Source organism: Rhinolophus sinicus, chromosome 1 (assembly GCF_057876585.1).
Source record: "Rhinolophus sinicus isolate RSI-liver-muscle chromosome 1, RSI-T2T, whole genome shotgun sequence".
Classification (NCBI taxonomy): domain Eukaryota; kingdom Metazoa; phylum Chordata; class Mammalia; order Chiroptera; family Rhinolophidae; genus Rhinolophus; species Rhinolophus sinicus.
The window spans coordinates 107172093-107187521 of NC_142501.1; the positions used below are offsets into that span (position 1 = coordinate 107172093).

At 45.6% G+C, this 15429-nt stretch overlaps 1 protein-coding gene across 3 annotated transcripts in view; it reads right to left on the bottom strand.

The window, feature by feature from the left end:
• PRKCQ (protein kinase C theta) overlaps positions 1–15429 on the bottom strand; it is a 111772-nt gene that overhangs the window by 30615 nt on the left and 65728 nt on the right. For 2 of the 3 annotated variants that reach the window (XM_019738249.3, XM_019738248.3), the window contains exons 8-12: positions 15178–15307; positions 11710–11819; positions 10850–10967; positions 9318–9478; positions 5933–6106 (exon numbers count right to left, since the gene is read on the bottom strand). In XM_019738249.3, coding sequence (XP_019593808.1) covers positions 5933–6106; positions 9318–9478; positions 10850–10967; positions 11710–11819; positions 15178–15307 — 693 coding nt within the window. The remainder of the gene's footprint in view (positions 1–5932; positions 6107–9317; positions 9479–10849; positions 10968–11709; positions 11820–15177; positions 15308–15429) is intronic. The other variant, XM_074325017.2, reaches the window with a different exon arrangement.

The window sequence follows — 15429 nt, forward strand, 5'->3', positions numbered from 1 at the left end:
GAATACACGGTCAGTCCTCACTTTCTTGAAATTCTTTCCTCTCCACTGGCTTAACTCCGCTGGTCTTCCCCTTACCTCCCTGAGGGATCTTTCTGTCGCTTTCCCCACTCTTCCTCCTCCTGCTTCTGAAGAAGGGGCTTTCTTTGGTTTGGTGCCTGAGCCTCTTCAGTGGGTTTATCCCAACTCTCAGGTCTTCCCACGATTTCCACCACTGCCTGTTTGCCGAGTCCCACATCTGTCCCTTCCTCAGGGGATGTGCCGTCACCCCTCAGGTGCTGTGTGGTTTGGGTTTAATATGGAACCGCAGCTCCAAGTGCCCTAGTTTAGCGGGAGTTACTGCTCAGAGCACGTGCTGCTTATCATGTTTCCTCTAACACTGCTAGCTGAGAAAAGGGCATTGTGGTGATGGAAGCTTTAATGAGGAGAGATGAAGAGGTAAGAATGATGTGGGACCAACGCAGAGAGTCGGGCAGCTGTAGTGGGCACAACAGGCTGGGAACTCGGGGTGAACGACAAATCAGGATTGAAGGGCATGAGAGCTGGAAGCGGCTATGCTGAAGGTGGACGTCCCCTCGTCTGAGGTTGTCCAGGACTAGCCCCTCTGGCACCTGAGGATTCTGGCAGATGTGTTACAGTCAGCCAAGGTAATTACTATAGGATGATTTCTTTTTCTTCTACTCCCACACCCCAGAACATTATCTAGCATTCTGTGGGAAAATGAAGCAAAGGAAAAGAACAAACCGTGCTTCTTGATAATCAAGGAATGTATTGCTTACATGGAGAAACAGAGTAAGTGCCTCTGAAGGCAGTCCCAGAAAAGGCCAGGAACAAAACCACCTTTCTGGGTCTTGTAAGCTGAGACGCCCGAGGGAGCCAAAGGGAATGGTTATTAAGTAGGATTTAGTGGATTTGAAAGCCATTATGAAGGAGAGAGTTTTGAGCAAGCTTTCCTATAATACTCTGGAAGCAGATGTAAGAGGCTCATGTCTTGTGGGAAGCTGGGGACAATCCTGTGGGGGCTTTGAGAGAACAACTAACAGAGGAAGTAGCTGTGAGCGTACAAAGCAGGTGTGCAGAAAGGGCATGACACTTCCAACTCCCCAGGCAGCACTCGTGATCACCGAACACCTGAATGTTTGCTCCTTAATCGGTGATTATCTCCCATGTCTTTGGGGGGGAGAGGGTGCCACACAAATTTACCAGAAATCTTTAAATTGACTGTAAATCGAACATCTGCTGAATCACAGTTGAGTTGTGCATCAAAGTGATACGCAGTTTCTGAAATAACATTTTCCAAGCATTCTTAGTGTCAGAAAACTGCCGGAGGACTGTGAAGAAAAGAGGCTTATCAGTCACTATGAATGAGGATGACACAAAAAGTTAATTCTTGTCTTAGTTCATGGATAAGTGTTTTGGCATGTGTGGTTCGTGTGCTTTTTCTTTTCTTTGCTAAAATTGTGATAATTGCCAGAGCTCCTAACTCAGCTGGAGGGTTTATGGATTAAAGCGTTCCTGAGATGAGGCAGTTTCTGAATGAAATGCTTGAAATTAAAACCCTTCTGGCAATCTTAGATGGATTTTTGCCTTCAAAACCATGGAAACTACCAGAATGACATACTTTGAAAATAACTGCCATGTGAGTTTTTCTTTTATTTCAAACAATAATAAAATCTTGCAGTTAGTATTGCACTTTCTCCACAAAGGATTCAAGCTCCTCTGCAGGTGCTTTTTTTTGGTTTAATTTAAAAACAAAACAAAACAAAACAAAACACATTTGTTTTTCTTTTTGGAGGCAAAAAGAGGGCAAAGTAAAGAAATGTTAAGTGATTTGTTGAAAGTCACACGAAGTGTCAGGCGTAAGTTCCTAACCTGAAACCATAAACAGAGAGAGGGATGACTCTGCTGCAGTTGGTCGGGAAGTCAAGCTTTGTGTGTTCTGTAAATGGAAAATGAAACTCAGGTTTCTTTTCCATCAAAGTACTACTGATTGAGAAGGTTGAGCTGGTTCAGATGGGGAGCGTGGAAGCCAGGGCAGTGGTGTCCGTGGGAATGAACACTCATGTCGTGACTCCTGACGTGGTGCCGGGGGGTGCGTCTGTGTGGAGACCTGCCACCCCACAGCGCCTCACCCCACCCAACCTGAGGAGGAGCTCAGGGGTGTTCTCATGTGACCTAAAACATGACCTAAAACCTTAAGGTGTGAAATGGCAACACTTCTTAAATTACTTGAATATAGATAGACTTGAATACAAATAGACCTTTCAGAATTCAAAGACACAAATAAAGGTAGGCCGTAGAGCACTTTCAGTTTCTAAGGAAAACTGCCCCCTTAAAAAACAAAACAAAATGGTGTTCTCACAGTGTGAGACACATCTTTCCTTTCCAAACTCATTTTGGAACTAAACCCTCTTATTTTTCCATAGTTTTACCAGAAATAGATCAGAGAAACTTTGGATACTTGAGTTATTGACTTTTTGTTTTTTTGTTTTTTTCCACTCTAACACAATTAAAAAGAGAGGAAAATTATTTTTCTCAGTGTGTTTTCTTCCCCAAAGGTGAGCATTTAGTTACTACAGAGATGTCATGTCATTAAGATACTTACATGGTCTGAACATGTAAGAGGCCAATAGCTGGACACAGACACAGGGTAGGACTGAACACTGTTCCCAGCTCCCAGTTGAATTGTCTTAGCAAAGTTCACCTTTCTTAGAAAATAGGTACTGGATATATGGGTTTGAAATCCAGTAGTGGGAAAGTTAGCCGGTGTACATGCTGAATTTGATACGAAGCGGGACTGTGCAATTCAAGACATACGGACTTTCATGTGAGACACAAAATATAAATATTACAATAAAGAAATGTTAGTACAAAATAAAGGAAAGGGAACAAGTCATTCCCTCCTCCTGCTAAGACACCAGCCTCTCATCATGGTGATTCCTACTGGACTCTGATGCCAGTAACTTGTGTCACAGCCGGAATGAAGTACAAAGTCACCTTATCTAGCATGGAGGGAACAAATGAATTTCAGAGATTATTTCCTCCTGTGCTTCATTGAGATGCAGCATCAGATCCCGTAGACACTGCCTTGCACACCTACGCCCCAGGCACAGCTGTCACACACGGTGCCAGGTGACTCGTACTGGTCCCGTGCAGGGAGGGGAGGAGGCAGCCCCGGAGCCCTGCTGATCGGTGAGTGAGCTGGGACTAAACTTCAGAAGGTCAGTCCACAGCTATTGTCACTCTTTGTGGCTTCCTACATGACTTTTCCTTATTTTCACACTTCAACAGGTCATAGGGCCCCCATACACGAAACTCAAAAGCCTCTATAAAGATTTAACGCACATACCCTGATCAATAACACGGGAATACCATCCTCAGAATCTGCCGAATTATCTGGCATTCAACAGGTGAGCTCTTTGGAGGCAGAAAGCAAATGAATAACTTTCTCCAAAAAACAACAATTCCCTAGAAAAGTAAATAGCCGTTACCTTATCTCATATCCTCACTAGTATGCAAAGGGGACTGACTGTCCCCTCACAAAGGCCATTTCTGAATGTTCCCAGAGCAAATCATCGTTCATATCAATTGCTGCTTTGTACACTCACCTGAGGTATTTAATTGGTTATTTTCTTTGACAGGCAAGATCTGAATAATAAATTAGGACATCTCAAAAGCAACTCAAGGTCCTTCAGAAAGTGTACTGCAAGCTTTTAAACTTTTTCCATTTCTTATTTCTAAAAGGACTGACTTCCTTGAAATTTACGTGGTGAGCCAGTCCTACTGACATCTGTGTGCACACTCGCTGCCACGTTTCCCATGCACTGACTCCCTGTTTGGGTGAAGCACTATGGCTGCACGGAACCTTACAAGTGTCTCCTGGGTAGGGAAAGAAGGGAGTCCTGCCTGGAGCCCTGACACACAAACAGAGAAGGGACTATACCTGTGTTCTACAAAGTGGGATTCGTAATAGCCTTCCCCCCAAGACACGAAGACAATCATATATACAAATATTAAAACAACAAAACCAGCAGGGAAAAGGTGCCAAGTGGAGCTTGATTACATTGTGCCCCTAGAAGCCTGGTCTAAGGTGTATTTAGCATTTACACAAGCTTCCCAGTGTTTCAGGAGGAATAGTGATATGGTAAACAATGCCAGGGTGCCCAGAAAATTCAGAAGACAGACTTGAAGAGTCCCTCACTTTGCCTTTTGGTGACATATCTATACCATCCCAGACCAACAGATATTTATGATATCCAGGACAAAATCTAGTAGAAAATCAAACTCATAACCAGCAATTCCAAAGTACTCCCTGCCCTAGAACATAAGCCTGCTTTCTCATAAGCAGCTCATCAGCCATTGGCCCTTCATTCCTTGTGCTTGCTCTCCTGTAGCACCCCCGCACCTCTACTGCCCCAAGCCCTTTCTGCCTATCCCAATTCCAGAACTCCAGTTTCTAAGTTTTCTCAGCCCTGGTGTTTAGCATCTGCATTCTGCAGCGTAATATTGCTCACACTGTTTGAAGTAGCACCTGGTCTCTTTTATTAGGGTATGAAATTCTCGAGTTCAGGAGAATAGTGTGTTCTACATTTCCATATCCTCCACAGTGCTTTGATTGCAGTGTATGCTCAGCACCTGCTGTTTTGTGGTCTGGTTCACACCGTTTTTGCTAAGTGTATTTATTCATTCACTCCTTCATTACACATTTGTTGAGAACCCACTGGGAGCTGGAGAAGTGAGGATGAAACCCCTAGGTGCCCTCTATATTTTCTGACCAATTCCTACAGTTTCCCCACGAATACCCACTGTGGCTACCGGCGGCTTAGCGGCCCTCTGTTATTCACACTTCCACTAGCGTCAGGGCTTGAAGTAGAGAAAAATCTCTTCATGCGCTTTGGATCTTAACCACACGATCCCACATGGGTCTGCTTATTAGTCTGTGCTACATCTGATGGAGATGGGGTGAAAGAGAGTAGAAAAATGAAACAAGGAAATCATAATGCTTGTGCATAAAGATTGACCTGCAAGGATGTTCACTTCAGTGTTATTTAAACCAGAACAAAACGTTATACATGTTCTAACTAGATAAGTCACGTTATAGAAGAATATCCACAGATGTGAGGAAATGTGTAACTAGTGTGTTAAAAATGCAGCTTACAGAACAGTTGATATTTACAATAGGTTGCTATTTTATTTTTAAAAAATCTACTCGGGGGAAAAATCTAGAAGGATAAACTTTAAAGTGTTTATAGTGACTATAGCCAAGTTGTGGGATTAGAAAGGATCTTTTTTGAGTGTATAAGCATTTTCCAAATTCTCTAAAATGATCCTGGATGACTTTTGAGTCGGGAACAGAAAAAGTGATTAAAATTGTTTGAAGGATGTAAGAGACCAGGACGAGCACCGTCCCAGAGCAGGAGAGACTTCTGACATGATTCACCCTCTTACCTCACTGCTTGGGGCCTCGCAGCCCCCGGTAACGGCCGCTCGTCTCCTGGCCTTCTAAAGGGAAATATCAGTGCACATGCATTTTGATCTGTTTCCCAACTTCTGCCTCTTTAAGTAGATGAATGAACAGGTGTCACATTCCCCTTCCACCCCCACAAAGTGACGGCTTTGTCAAGCAAGTCACAAACTGCCATGGATCCTAGGTGTTATGTAAGTTAAACCAAATTCTAAAAAAGCAAACAGACAAATCCAGAAGTCAAGCCCTTTCCCAATCCACTACATGGAAAAATTCTGAGTACTGTTTCAATGGTGTGGAGAGGAGAAGAAACTTGTTTGGGTGGCTAGAAGGTGACTGAGAGGTAAAGAAGAAAAAAATGGAGACCTTACCCCACATCTCCCAGGGAGGGCACCAGGGAGGGCACCGTGCTTGGACAGGTGGATTTACTAGGGGGAGGAGGATGAAGGGTTTTCTGTGCAGAAGCCATACCTTGGTCTGGAATGTACAGAACATGTGCGTTAAGAACGGATGCTCCCAGGCCAACGAGAGAACTCTCTTCTCTACCATCGTGCACTCAACATCGTCGTCCATCAAAACCACGTCTTTCTTTAGGGCTTTTATTGCAAAAAATTGATTGGTTTTCTTGAACTCTGCTAGGAAGACCTAGGAGGAATGGGAGAACTTACTTTAGTTTAGAATTTGGATTCATGCTCATTAAAGAAGGGACTAAATCGTGAGGGAGATGTGTTGAGTGAGAAAGGACGATTCCTTCTCCAACCCCCTCCGTTCCCTTTACGGAGACAAAATAGAGTGCTTCACTGGTGTAGGGTGTCACTGACACTTTGTTACTCTCCTTGTACCTTTCAAAGCGTTTCACGAAACTACTGCGCAATTGGATGGGTTATTCTCAGTCCCTGAAAAATTCTGTTTAAAAAGGTATATATGGCCTGTCTGCCCAGGGACCTGAGTGAGTTCATAGTAAAAGTCCACAGAGACAGATGTGTACTGAGGGAAGCGGCAGCTCGCAGTGGGGTGTAGGATTTGATTGTACTTGAAACGTCACTGCAAATGAGCATCAAACCCTACTCCAAGTTTTATCTGGTCTTTCAAGGCCAAAAAGGATTAGCGCTCTCTTCCGCACTTAAAGATCACACACCAGCTTATCTGATGGCACAGACCCTTAATCCCATTTTCAGGGCCTACTATGTGTCAGACATTCTGCTTTGTACTATACAGGTGCTGTCTTTTTATCTATTTAATTTGCAGCTCAGAACACTCTGCAAGGCAGATAGGAAAAATGAAACAAGTAGGTTCAAAGAGTAACTTAACCTTATCAAATTCATGGAGCTACTGGGTGGAAAATTGAACTTGAGAGTTTACTTTTTCTACATAACATCATGAATCTCACATGAAAGGACACCAGACAGCACTTGATGGAGAGTTTCTACAACTTTGGCCTTTGCAAACGATACAGCCACAGACAACTGACAGGACCCTGGCATTTGGAGGCAGGAAACTCCAGCTCGGCCTCATTTCACAGCCATTTACTAGCTGTGGGAATGTGGGCAAAGTAGGTAACCTCTCTGGGCTTCAGTTCCCTAACGTATAAAAGTGAGGGCTGTCAGCAAGTTCTCTGACTTACAGGACCCCTGTGAAAATCCCATGGGATACCATGGGACGGTGGCTTGTGAACTATGAAATGCTCTCTAAATGACAGTCACTAAGAGCACTTGCCATTTGTATCTTTTATTGACTTTCTGGGAATACTGAAGTCAGTGATGCTGAGCCAGTAGTGAAATGCATGTGTCTATGTTTCAGAAGCTATAGTGCCGATGTACAGCGTTTGGGTCGCAGGACTTGATAGAGGGGGTAGAGCTTAGAAGGGAATGTGAGCAAATGGCTAATGTAATAGCGTCACAAAACATGCAGTTTGTTCTCCTGGGGCTCCAAGTAGATAGAGAACAAGAATATAGAGGCTACCATTTGGGTGGGGAGCCATACTTCCTGTAGAGAGCGAAAAGAAAGAAGAAAAATAGGCGTTGGAGGATTGTCAGTGTTGTGTGTGAAGAAAGGAAATATGGCTGTTCCCGTGGTGCTCTGCTGCTTTGTCCTTCTCTCGTTGGGTCCCACGGTGCAGAGACCCAGGGCGCTGATGCCGGGGACGTAGAGCAGAGGAGACCTGAAGCTCTCACTTGCTCACTTGTCCCTTGAGATACTCACAAAGCCTTGTAGGTTTGTAGGTGTGGATGTTCAAGTGTAGAAATGCACACCGGAACAGAGAAAGATAAACATTGCATTAGCAATTAAAATGCTGTTTTGGTAATTGCTTCTTTTAATAAAGCATCCCAAAACCAGCCATAAAGTAAGAAGCTGAAAAGGTAATTCCTACTCTGTAATGTGTTTTCAATTTTTGGTAACAGGTTATCCTGGCGTATTCATTGATGCTCAATTATAATGAAGACTGGAGGCAAGATTGCCTGTTACACTCAGATCAACACCAAATGGGCCTGCATGGTTCATATTCTTGTGGAAATGAACTAAAGGAATTAGTGGGTATCAGCTACCATGTGCAGGGCAGAATAGGTTTTGCCATAGGCGATGCACCGGTGTTTAAATCCAAACCCCAGTGTCATTCAGCTGTGACAACAATCAGTTGCATTTTAGTTTGTTTATTATTAAATAAACTGGGTAAGTTTTACAGCCAAAGTCTGGTGAACAGGTGGCAAGCACAATGCTGCTTTTCAATGCACAAATTCATGGGACAGTAGTACCTGGCTATAATTTTCAAAGGCATCACATCCACAAATGTAGTACATTAGATGTCCTTCCTGGCTAAAATAACCTGATATCCTATTTCCCATGTCATCCCTCTTGACAATCACTGGCTTATGAATATTCTCCCATTACTGATAATTGATTATAATTTCCTAAATGATGTCTTCTTCTTCCCCCTGCTCTCCTTGTCTCCTGTGACTGGCAGAGATAGCCCATAACGCGAGTGTGTGGCAGGAAGAATTTAGAGGAGGGACTTTCTCCAGGGAGCTTTTCCCAGGACTCGCAAGCTACAGCCGTGTTGTGGGCTGAATTGTGTTCCTTCCCAAAAGCTTATAGGTTGAGGTCCTAAGCCCCAGGACCTTAGAATGTGAGTGGAGTTGGGGACAGGGTCATTACACTGATGATTAAGTAAAAATGAGGTCACTGAGGTAGGCCCTGACTGGTGTCCTTCTGAGAAGAGGGGATGAGGACACAGACACACAGAGGGGTGACGACAAGAGGACACAGGGAAGATGGCATTTACAAGCCAAGGAGAGAGGCCGCAGAAGAAACAACCCTGCCGACACCTTCATCTGGGACTTCCAGCCTCCTGACTGTGAGAAATAAATTTCGGTTGTGGAGCCTGGCCAGTCTGTGGTATTTTGTTGCAGTCATCCTAGCAAACTAATAGAAGGGTGAGGATTTTTGATAGAGAAAAAGAATCACGTAAGAAGTAAAACAACACTCTAGGTGTTAGAAGGGAGCAAAACAACAACCCAAACTGCACCAACCAAGCAAAAAAACCCTGTGTGAAATAGCAACTTGCTGAAGCACCTTCCCATTTCTCAGGCGGCCAAAGATTCCAAACTAATAAGCTCGTGGCATGGACACCTTTGAAGCGAAATGGCTTGGGAACAACATTTCCAGGAAGCAGAGCCTGCTGGAGTCCCCGGGCCCCTCTTTACTCCCACATCTCTACCCTCTCACCAAACGTGCAGGAACATGCTCCCTGCTCACCCACCCACAGCTCTGGTCCCCCGAGTTTAGTCCTCCTGGCCAGGAGCTTGGTGCCTCCATTTTTGGAAGCTGGTTCATAGAATTCTACAGTGCAGTATCATACCTTGCCAAAACTGCCTTTCCCCAACATTTTGTGCAAGATAAAATCCTCGATGTTTAATTTCATTTGTAGAGATGGCCTTTCTGTGTTCAGTTCAGGTTCTGGACGATGGCACGTTTTCTCAATCCCGTCCAAGGGAGACTCCCAGGAGATCCCCTGAGGTTCTGTAAAGGGCAACCAGTGGTTAAAAGGAAATGAGGCACAATGGAGGGTCATTGTAACTGCTTGGAGAACACACTTTCTTTTCCATTCTAGGCTCCAGTGCAATAATGCGGAAAAGGGGTTCTGCTGTGTATGGTGGGGGGGGCCCCTCCTGCCTGTGGGCCTGGCGTATGGGGCTGGACTGGGGAACATTTCAAGCTGGGAAACATTCCAGTCAGCAGAAGACTGTATGCGTAACACAAATGAGCACCTCTCGTAATGTCAAATCATGGCCGAATAGGGATTTCCGCCAAATGTGAGGAGAATGGTTCTCAGGTGCTCACGTGGCTCACACACACAGCTGTGCCAATTTCTCTGACTTACCAGAGGAGGGAAGAGGAAATGGACGGCAGATTGTTCAAGATCCGAATTACATCATTCGCCACCGTCTTCAAATCAACCCGCTGCCTCCTTGCCTCGTCTCTGAGACACATTCTACTTCTCTGCCTGGACACCCTCCTCAAATCTAATCCCAGCCTTTCTTTTAAACATTTTAAGTTGATTTATTCCTCACCCCATGCCGGAGGAGGTATAGGGAAAATTTTTTGGACTCTTTCCTTCTCTCCTGTCTGTAATTTTTCTTTTTTTATTGAAACATATTTGACATATCTGTCACCTTGTGTTAATTTAAGGTGAACACTACGTTGATCTGATAGATTTATGTGTTGTGATAAGATTGCCACTATCACATCACGTAATTATCATTCCTTTTTTGTGGTTGGAGTAATGACATTTATTTTTCAATGTCTAGGTTTATCCTTCATAATCTCCCTAAATCCAAGGAAAATAAGTATTTTAAAATGTATTCTGAAATTATTCAGTTTCCAGAATCAGGTGGTCATAACTTATCATGAGTGACCTTCAAATAGTAGGCTGGGTAAGCTTCCATCGTGTCCTAAATGTGAAGGACTTTGGGCCTTGCTGTTCTTCCCCTCTCTACTCTTAAACTTCCCAGAACAGTCTCAAGGGCGCAGCATAAAATGGTCTTCCCATCACTGAGCTTTATGGTGGATTTATTTCTATATAATGGTTTAACAGTGATAGGAAGTTACATTCTAACATTCTAAGGAAAGATTTACAGTGGTTTTCTCTGGACCCATCCCATTTCCTCCCCCAACCCCAAACCTCCCACCCTCTTAATAAGGTTTCCTACTGGGGAGCATTTTGGTTTCACTTCTAAGAAATAGGAGCCTCTTAGTTGGTAGCTAGGTCTATAACCTCTAAATAGCAAATAATAATCTCTCAGACTAGGTAAATGAGAATGTAGACACAGAGGACTGGGGTTATCAAGATTAATTACTGCCATTGGTTTCTGCAGGGACCAGGATAGCTACCTCGTTTCCCCGGTGCTGATACATAGGGCAGACTTGCTTCACCTTTTATGGAGCATGGGGGACCAATTTCAACGGGACCTTCTCTGAAGATGTGTTCAGAATCTCTTAAGCAGCGAGCCTAGATTACAAAGAAAGAGTCAGACCACCCACAACTGATGCAACAGCTCAGCCTGTTCTCCATGGGGACAAAAGCCATTTAAGGTTTCTAAAGACATAGGACAACCAAAGGTCTTCATTTCCTTAAGACTCTTTGGATCCCATATCCTGTGAGAGTCTGTCTATTGTATTTTATGCTCAAGCAGAATGTATTTCACTTCCTTCATACTTTTCCTGGGGGCTAACTGGTTTCTCCCATGCCGTCCACTTCTGTCACAAATAAGAATAGAAGATCATTGGATAGACAAATAGCATCACTGGTTCCTAAAGATGGTTTGTTCGTGGATATACGAATTTGGCATGCTAGTAAATGGCAAAGCAAAAGGTGGCCTGGACGCAGTGTTCTGAGGGCATTCTAGGGATGATTTTAGCAAATAAGTGTTTTCCCTAGGCAATTACATAGCCCTACTGTACAGGTACTGAGATGGTGATGAATCCTCCATAATTTTAATGAATTTATTTATGTCTGCCCCTGCTCATCCCACAAAGAATTTAAGATCTTATAAAGATCTGTACAATGCAAATGCTTTAAATAAATATCTCAGAAGGAGGATCTGGGTATGAAGGTGAGAGGGGAAAGGCAAGTGCTCAGAAATAGACACCATATCATCCCATTCAGTTGTTACAGATCAAAGAGCAGAGGGGCTGGGGTGGTCCTTGTGGAGATGAAATTGTGGGAACTTGTCACCTAAAGCCTTTCCTACCTGTTGAGTGCTCTCAATCATTGCCAGTGCTTCAGCCATTAGCTTCTGGTTGATGCCACAAAGGTTGGCCACCTTTGTTTGGCATCGGTGATGTACGTTCATGCCACATGCTGAAAGGAAGACAGTGACGCCGTGAGCCAGAGCACCAGAACCAACTCCCATGGACTTGGCACATGATCTGTTTCCGGTACATGATGTTGAAGGAACAGCTGGCAAATCCCCGTGCCATCTTCCCAGCAGAGGGAGACACTGAATACAAACCAGTCAGGGCAGTGCTTTCATGATGACACCACTCATCTACCTCCCCTTCCCAAAACCTACATGCATAGACCAGATGGTCCTGGCGTGATGCTGGGACGTGATCCCCACTAGAGATGAAACCAGGGAGGGCAGTCAGCTTGTCAGGATGCATTTAGACTGTGCCTTTGCTGAGGGGAAAAGACTGTGTTGGCTGTCACTGGTGGGGATGTGCAATGCTGGACCTGAAGCTCTTTCATGCCCACTCCAGACCAGAGCCCAAGCGTCGTCTGGCCCACACGGGTGGGCTGCAAGGAGCGGCTCTCCCCTTCAGGCTGCAGCCCAGGGGCAGCCTCAGTCTGCGGAACTGAAATTGAGATGGTGGGGTGGTCTGTGTGTGCTCAGGGCTGGGGGTGGAAGGAGGGAACGTGGCTGGAGAGCTCCTTCTCACACTATGGGGAGAGCGGGACCAGCTGAGCTCAGTGATGGGTGGAGGCTTCTCGCTCTGACACTCACGATCCTGTGGGAGTGTTCTGACTCCTTCGTCCTGAAAACAGCACGATCGAGGTCTGCCCTCCTCCACTCACTGTGACTGTGTGAGCCCCCTTGGATCGGGGTGGGGGCGTGCGTGCATCTGTGTGTCTGTGTAAAGGCGATTATTACATCACGTCGTGAGTTTTAGTAAATTCACACTCTGCTTATGAAACATCACTGTTACAGTGAAAAAAAAAAAAAAAAAAAAGCTAACAAAGATTTCCAAATTCCAGCTTAGCAGATCTCAGTCCTACTTAGCTCTGTAAAGGTAAACCAGTGGGGATGTAGGCACTGTAATGGCGTTAGGCACAAGAAGCCCTACAGTCGCGCAGTTTGAATCTTATTTGCTTATTAGCCCGTTTGCATGCAGAAAACTTAGCACAGTGATTGGCGTCAAACAGTTGCTAATCGGATACAACTTCTCTTTCATCTTCATGATTTATTACAGTGGAATATATATTGAAATATTGAGGTGAAATTTTAGCAGCCTTCACCTTCTAAGTTTAACTCACTCTTCCCCAGGCAGTTCATAACAAAACACAATAAAACAGCATTTTGTACGTGAATAAGCATGAAGCTATGACTTGCCCCAGTACATGTGCATCGGTGATTCGGAGTGTGATCTTGAAAACAGTAAAGGCTCGCTGCCCTTCTGAAGCCGGGGTCGTTAGCGGGGGTTCATTGTGGAAGGCTTAGGGCAGCAGGCTGCCAGGATTTAGCACAAGCAGCTGGGGAGTTTTACTGGCTCCTTAAAATTGTAGCCAGGTCTAAGCTTGTCTCTGACGCGAGGTCGTGAAGAAAGGTCCCCTCCCCACTTGGACAACGTCAAAGTCTTTGTTACTAACCTATCAGGTGATACACGGATCTCTGTGAGTGCCAGTGGTCCCTTTTGATGACTATTTTCATGGGGATTACAGCGGAGAGAGAAAAGCAGACAGGTCAGGGTGAAGGGAAGCCCTACTTAGGAAGGTGGCTTATAGGAGAGCAAGATAAAGAGAGTTGCAGCAAAGGATGAGGGAAAAAGAAAGTGGGGAAGAGAGTGGGAGGTGACAAGGATGAGGGCATGAGGTGAGGAAACTGGACTTTGGGGGTGTTAACAGTGAGAGTAGGGAATGACACAGGGAGGAGAGGGAGGGGAGGAAAGGGAAGAGGAGAGGGGATGAGAGAAAAGAGGGAGGGGCGACTTGACATGCAGGATGTGGGAGAGTGGGGAAGAGAATGGAATGGAGAAGAAAGAACGTTAGAAAAGAGCAGAACAAAGCAGGCCCGTGAGCCGTGAAACAATGCCAAGAATCCTTGCGGAAGTTCTAAGCTCAGAGCGTAATCACGCTGTTGGGACAGGCTGGGCCTCCGCCTGTGGGGCACCTGGGGTTCCAGGGACAGGAACCCTCAACTGTGAGACGCTCATGGGGTAGGAGGCCGTCAGAGGGGTTTTGATGATTCATGTCTCTTTTGTACAATTAGGACGTCTGAAATTGCTTGTTGCCTACTCACTGGTAAATACATTCCCTACAATGCCAGGCCCTTTGGACAGGTGTGGAGGGGAAAGCATGTCGCAGTGTTTGTGGGCTATGGAGGGATCCCTAAGGTGACTTTTGACTACATGTGAGTTTTGCTTTCAGTAATGATTTGAAAACCTGTCCCCTCCTGCCTCCATTAAGGTGTCACTCCCGCTGGCTCCCCAGACACGGGACAGGACGCAACTGGGACAGAGGAAGGCCCCCGACCCTGAAGGTGACCTTTCACCTTAAGTCAGCTGCCTTCTGTCACTTAAGAGATAAGACGATTAGCCAGTGACATAAAATAAAAGGGGGCTGCCAAGAAAAATGGCTTTTATATTTAAGAATTCAAAATAGAAAGGTCTCTTTGCGGCAGGACACCCTCCGTTGTGAACATGTTATCTGGGCCCCCTCCCCACCCTCACCCCCACTCAACAGGCAGAAGTGCTTTGTCATTCTTGTTGGAATTTCTGCCTTCCTACCCCCTAATCCTGGCTTAGCAGCATCTCAGTTTCTAAAGGTTATTGCCTTAGCAACTAGGAATTTTAGAGCAAGAAAGCCCTTTTTGCTTTTTCTCAGGGTTGGTCTGAATAACTTGACCAGCGGACGACTGCAGAGGCCGAGCCCCTGCTGTAAGGAAAGGTCCAAGTGGGAGCCGGGCTCAGCCCCTTCATGGGCATTTCGAGGTGGCAGCCTGTTTGGGGACAGACGCTATAGCTTAAGTCACAGAATTTTTCTGTGCAGGCCCTCCCATCAGCCAGGGGGACAGGCGGGCTTGCTCCTTGATGGGACTACAGAAAGAATGTCACCAGCTGGTGCAAAGCGGAGCGGCAGAGGCAGGGCACAGCTGAGGTGCCAGAGTCAGGGGCCAGGCTCAGGGAGACAGCAGGTCAGGCAGAGGGAAGGGACCAGTCAGAGGAGAAATGCTTTCTCCTTGCTCCCCAGGGACAGGCACTACAGAAAGCAGCTGCCCAGGAGCCTTGATCATTTAATGGACCGATTTTGCACTTACCTGGCTTCAAGGATTAGGGTGTTGATGGGGGTGGTGGTGAGTGTCGGGGGGAGGGGTTCAGGGGGTTATCCTTTAACTGTCGCTCTATCACCCCTCCGTCCTGCTCCTGCTCTCCTTTAAAGCTGCAAATACACTGCCGGGGCTGGGGCTTCTGTTGGGGCCACACTCATTTCCCACTAGACTCACCGTCACATTTCAGTCCTTGCCTGGCCAGGCCCCACAGCAGGGTCCCACAGTGCTCACAGAAGGTTGGGCTTTTGTAATTGTAGACTTTAAATCTGTGCGGCATGTCAATTTTGAACCTCTCCTTGTGGAACTGAAAAGAAAGGAGAAAACAGGTGTGATGCTGTGTATCCCTGGCTTCCCAGCTTTTGACATCTTAGCAGATACGTTAGCATCACCAGCAGAATAATAAAACGATTGGACCGATGTGTATTT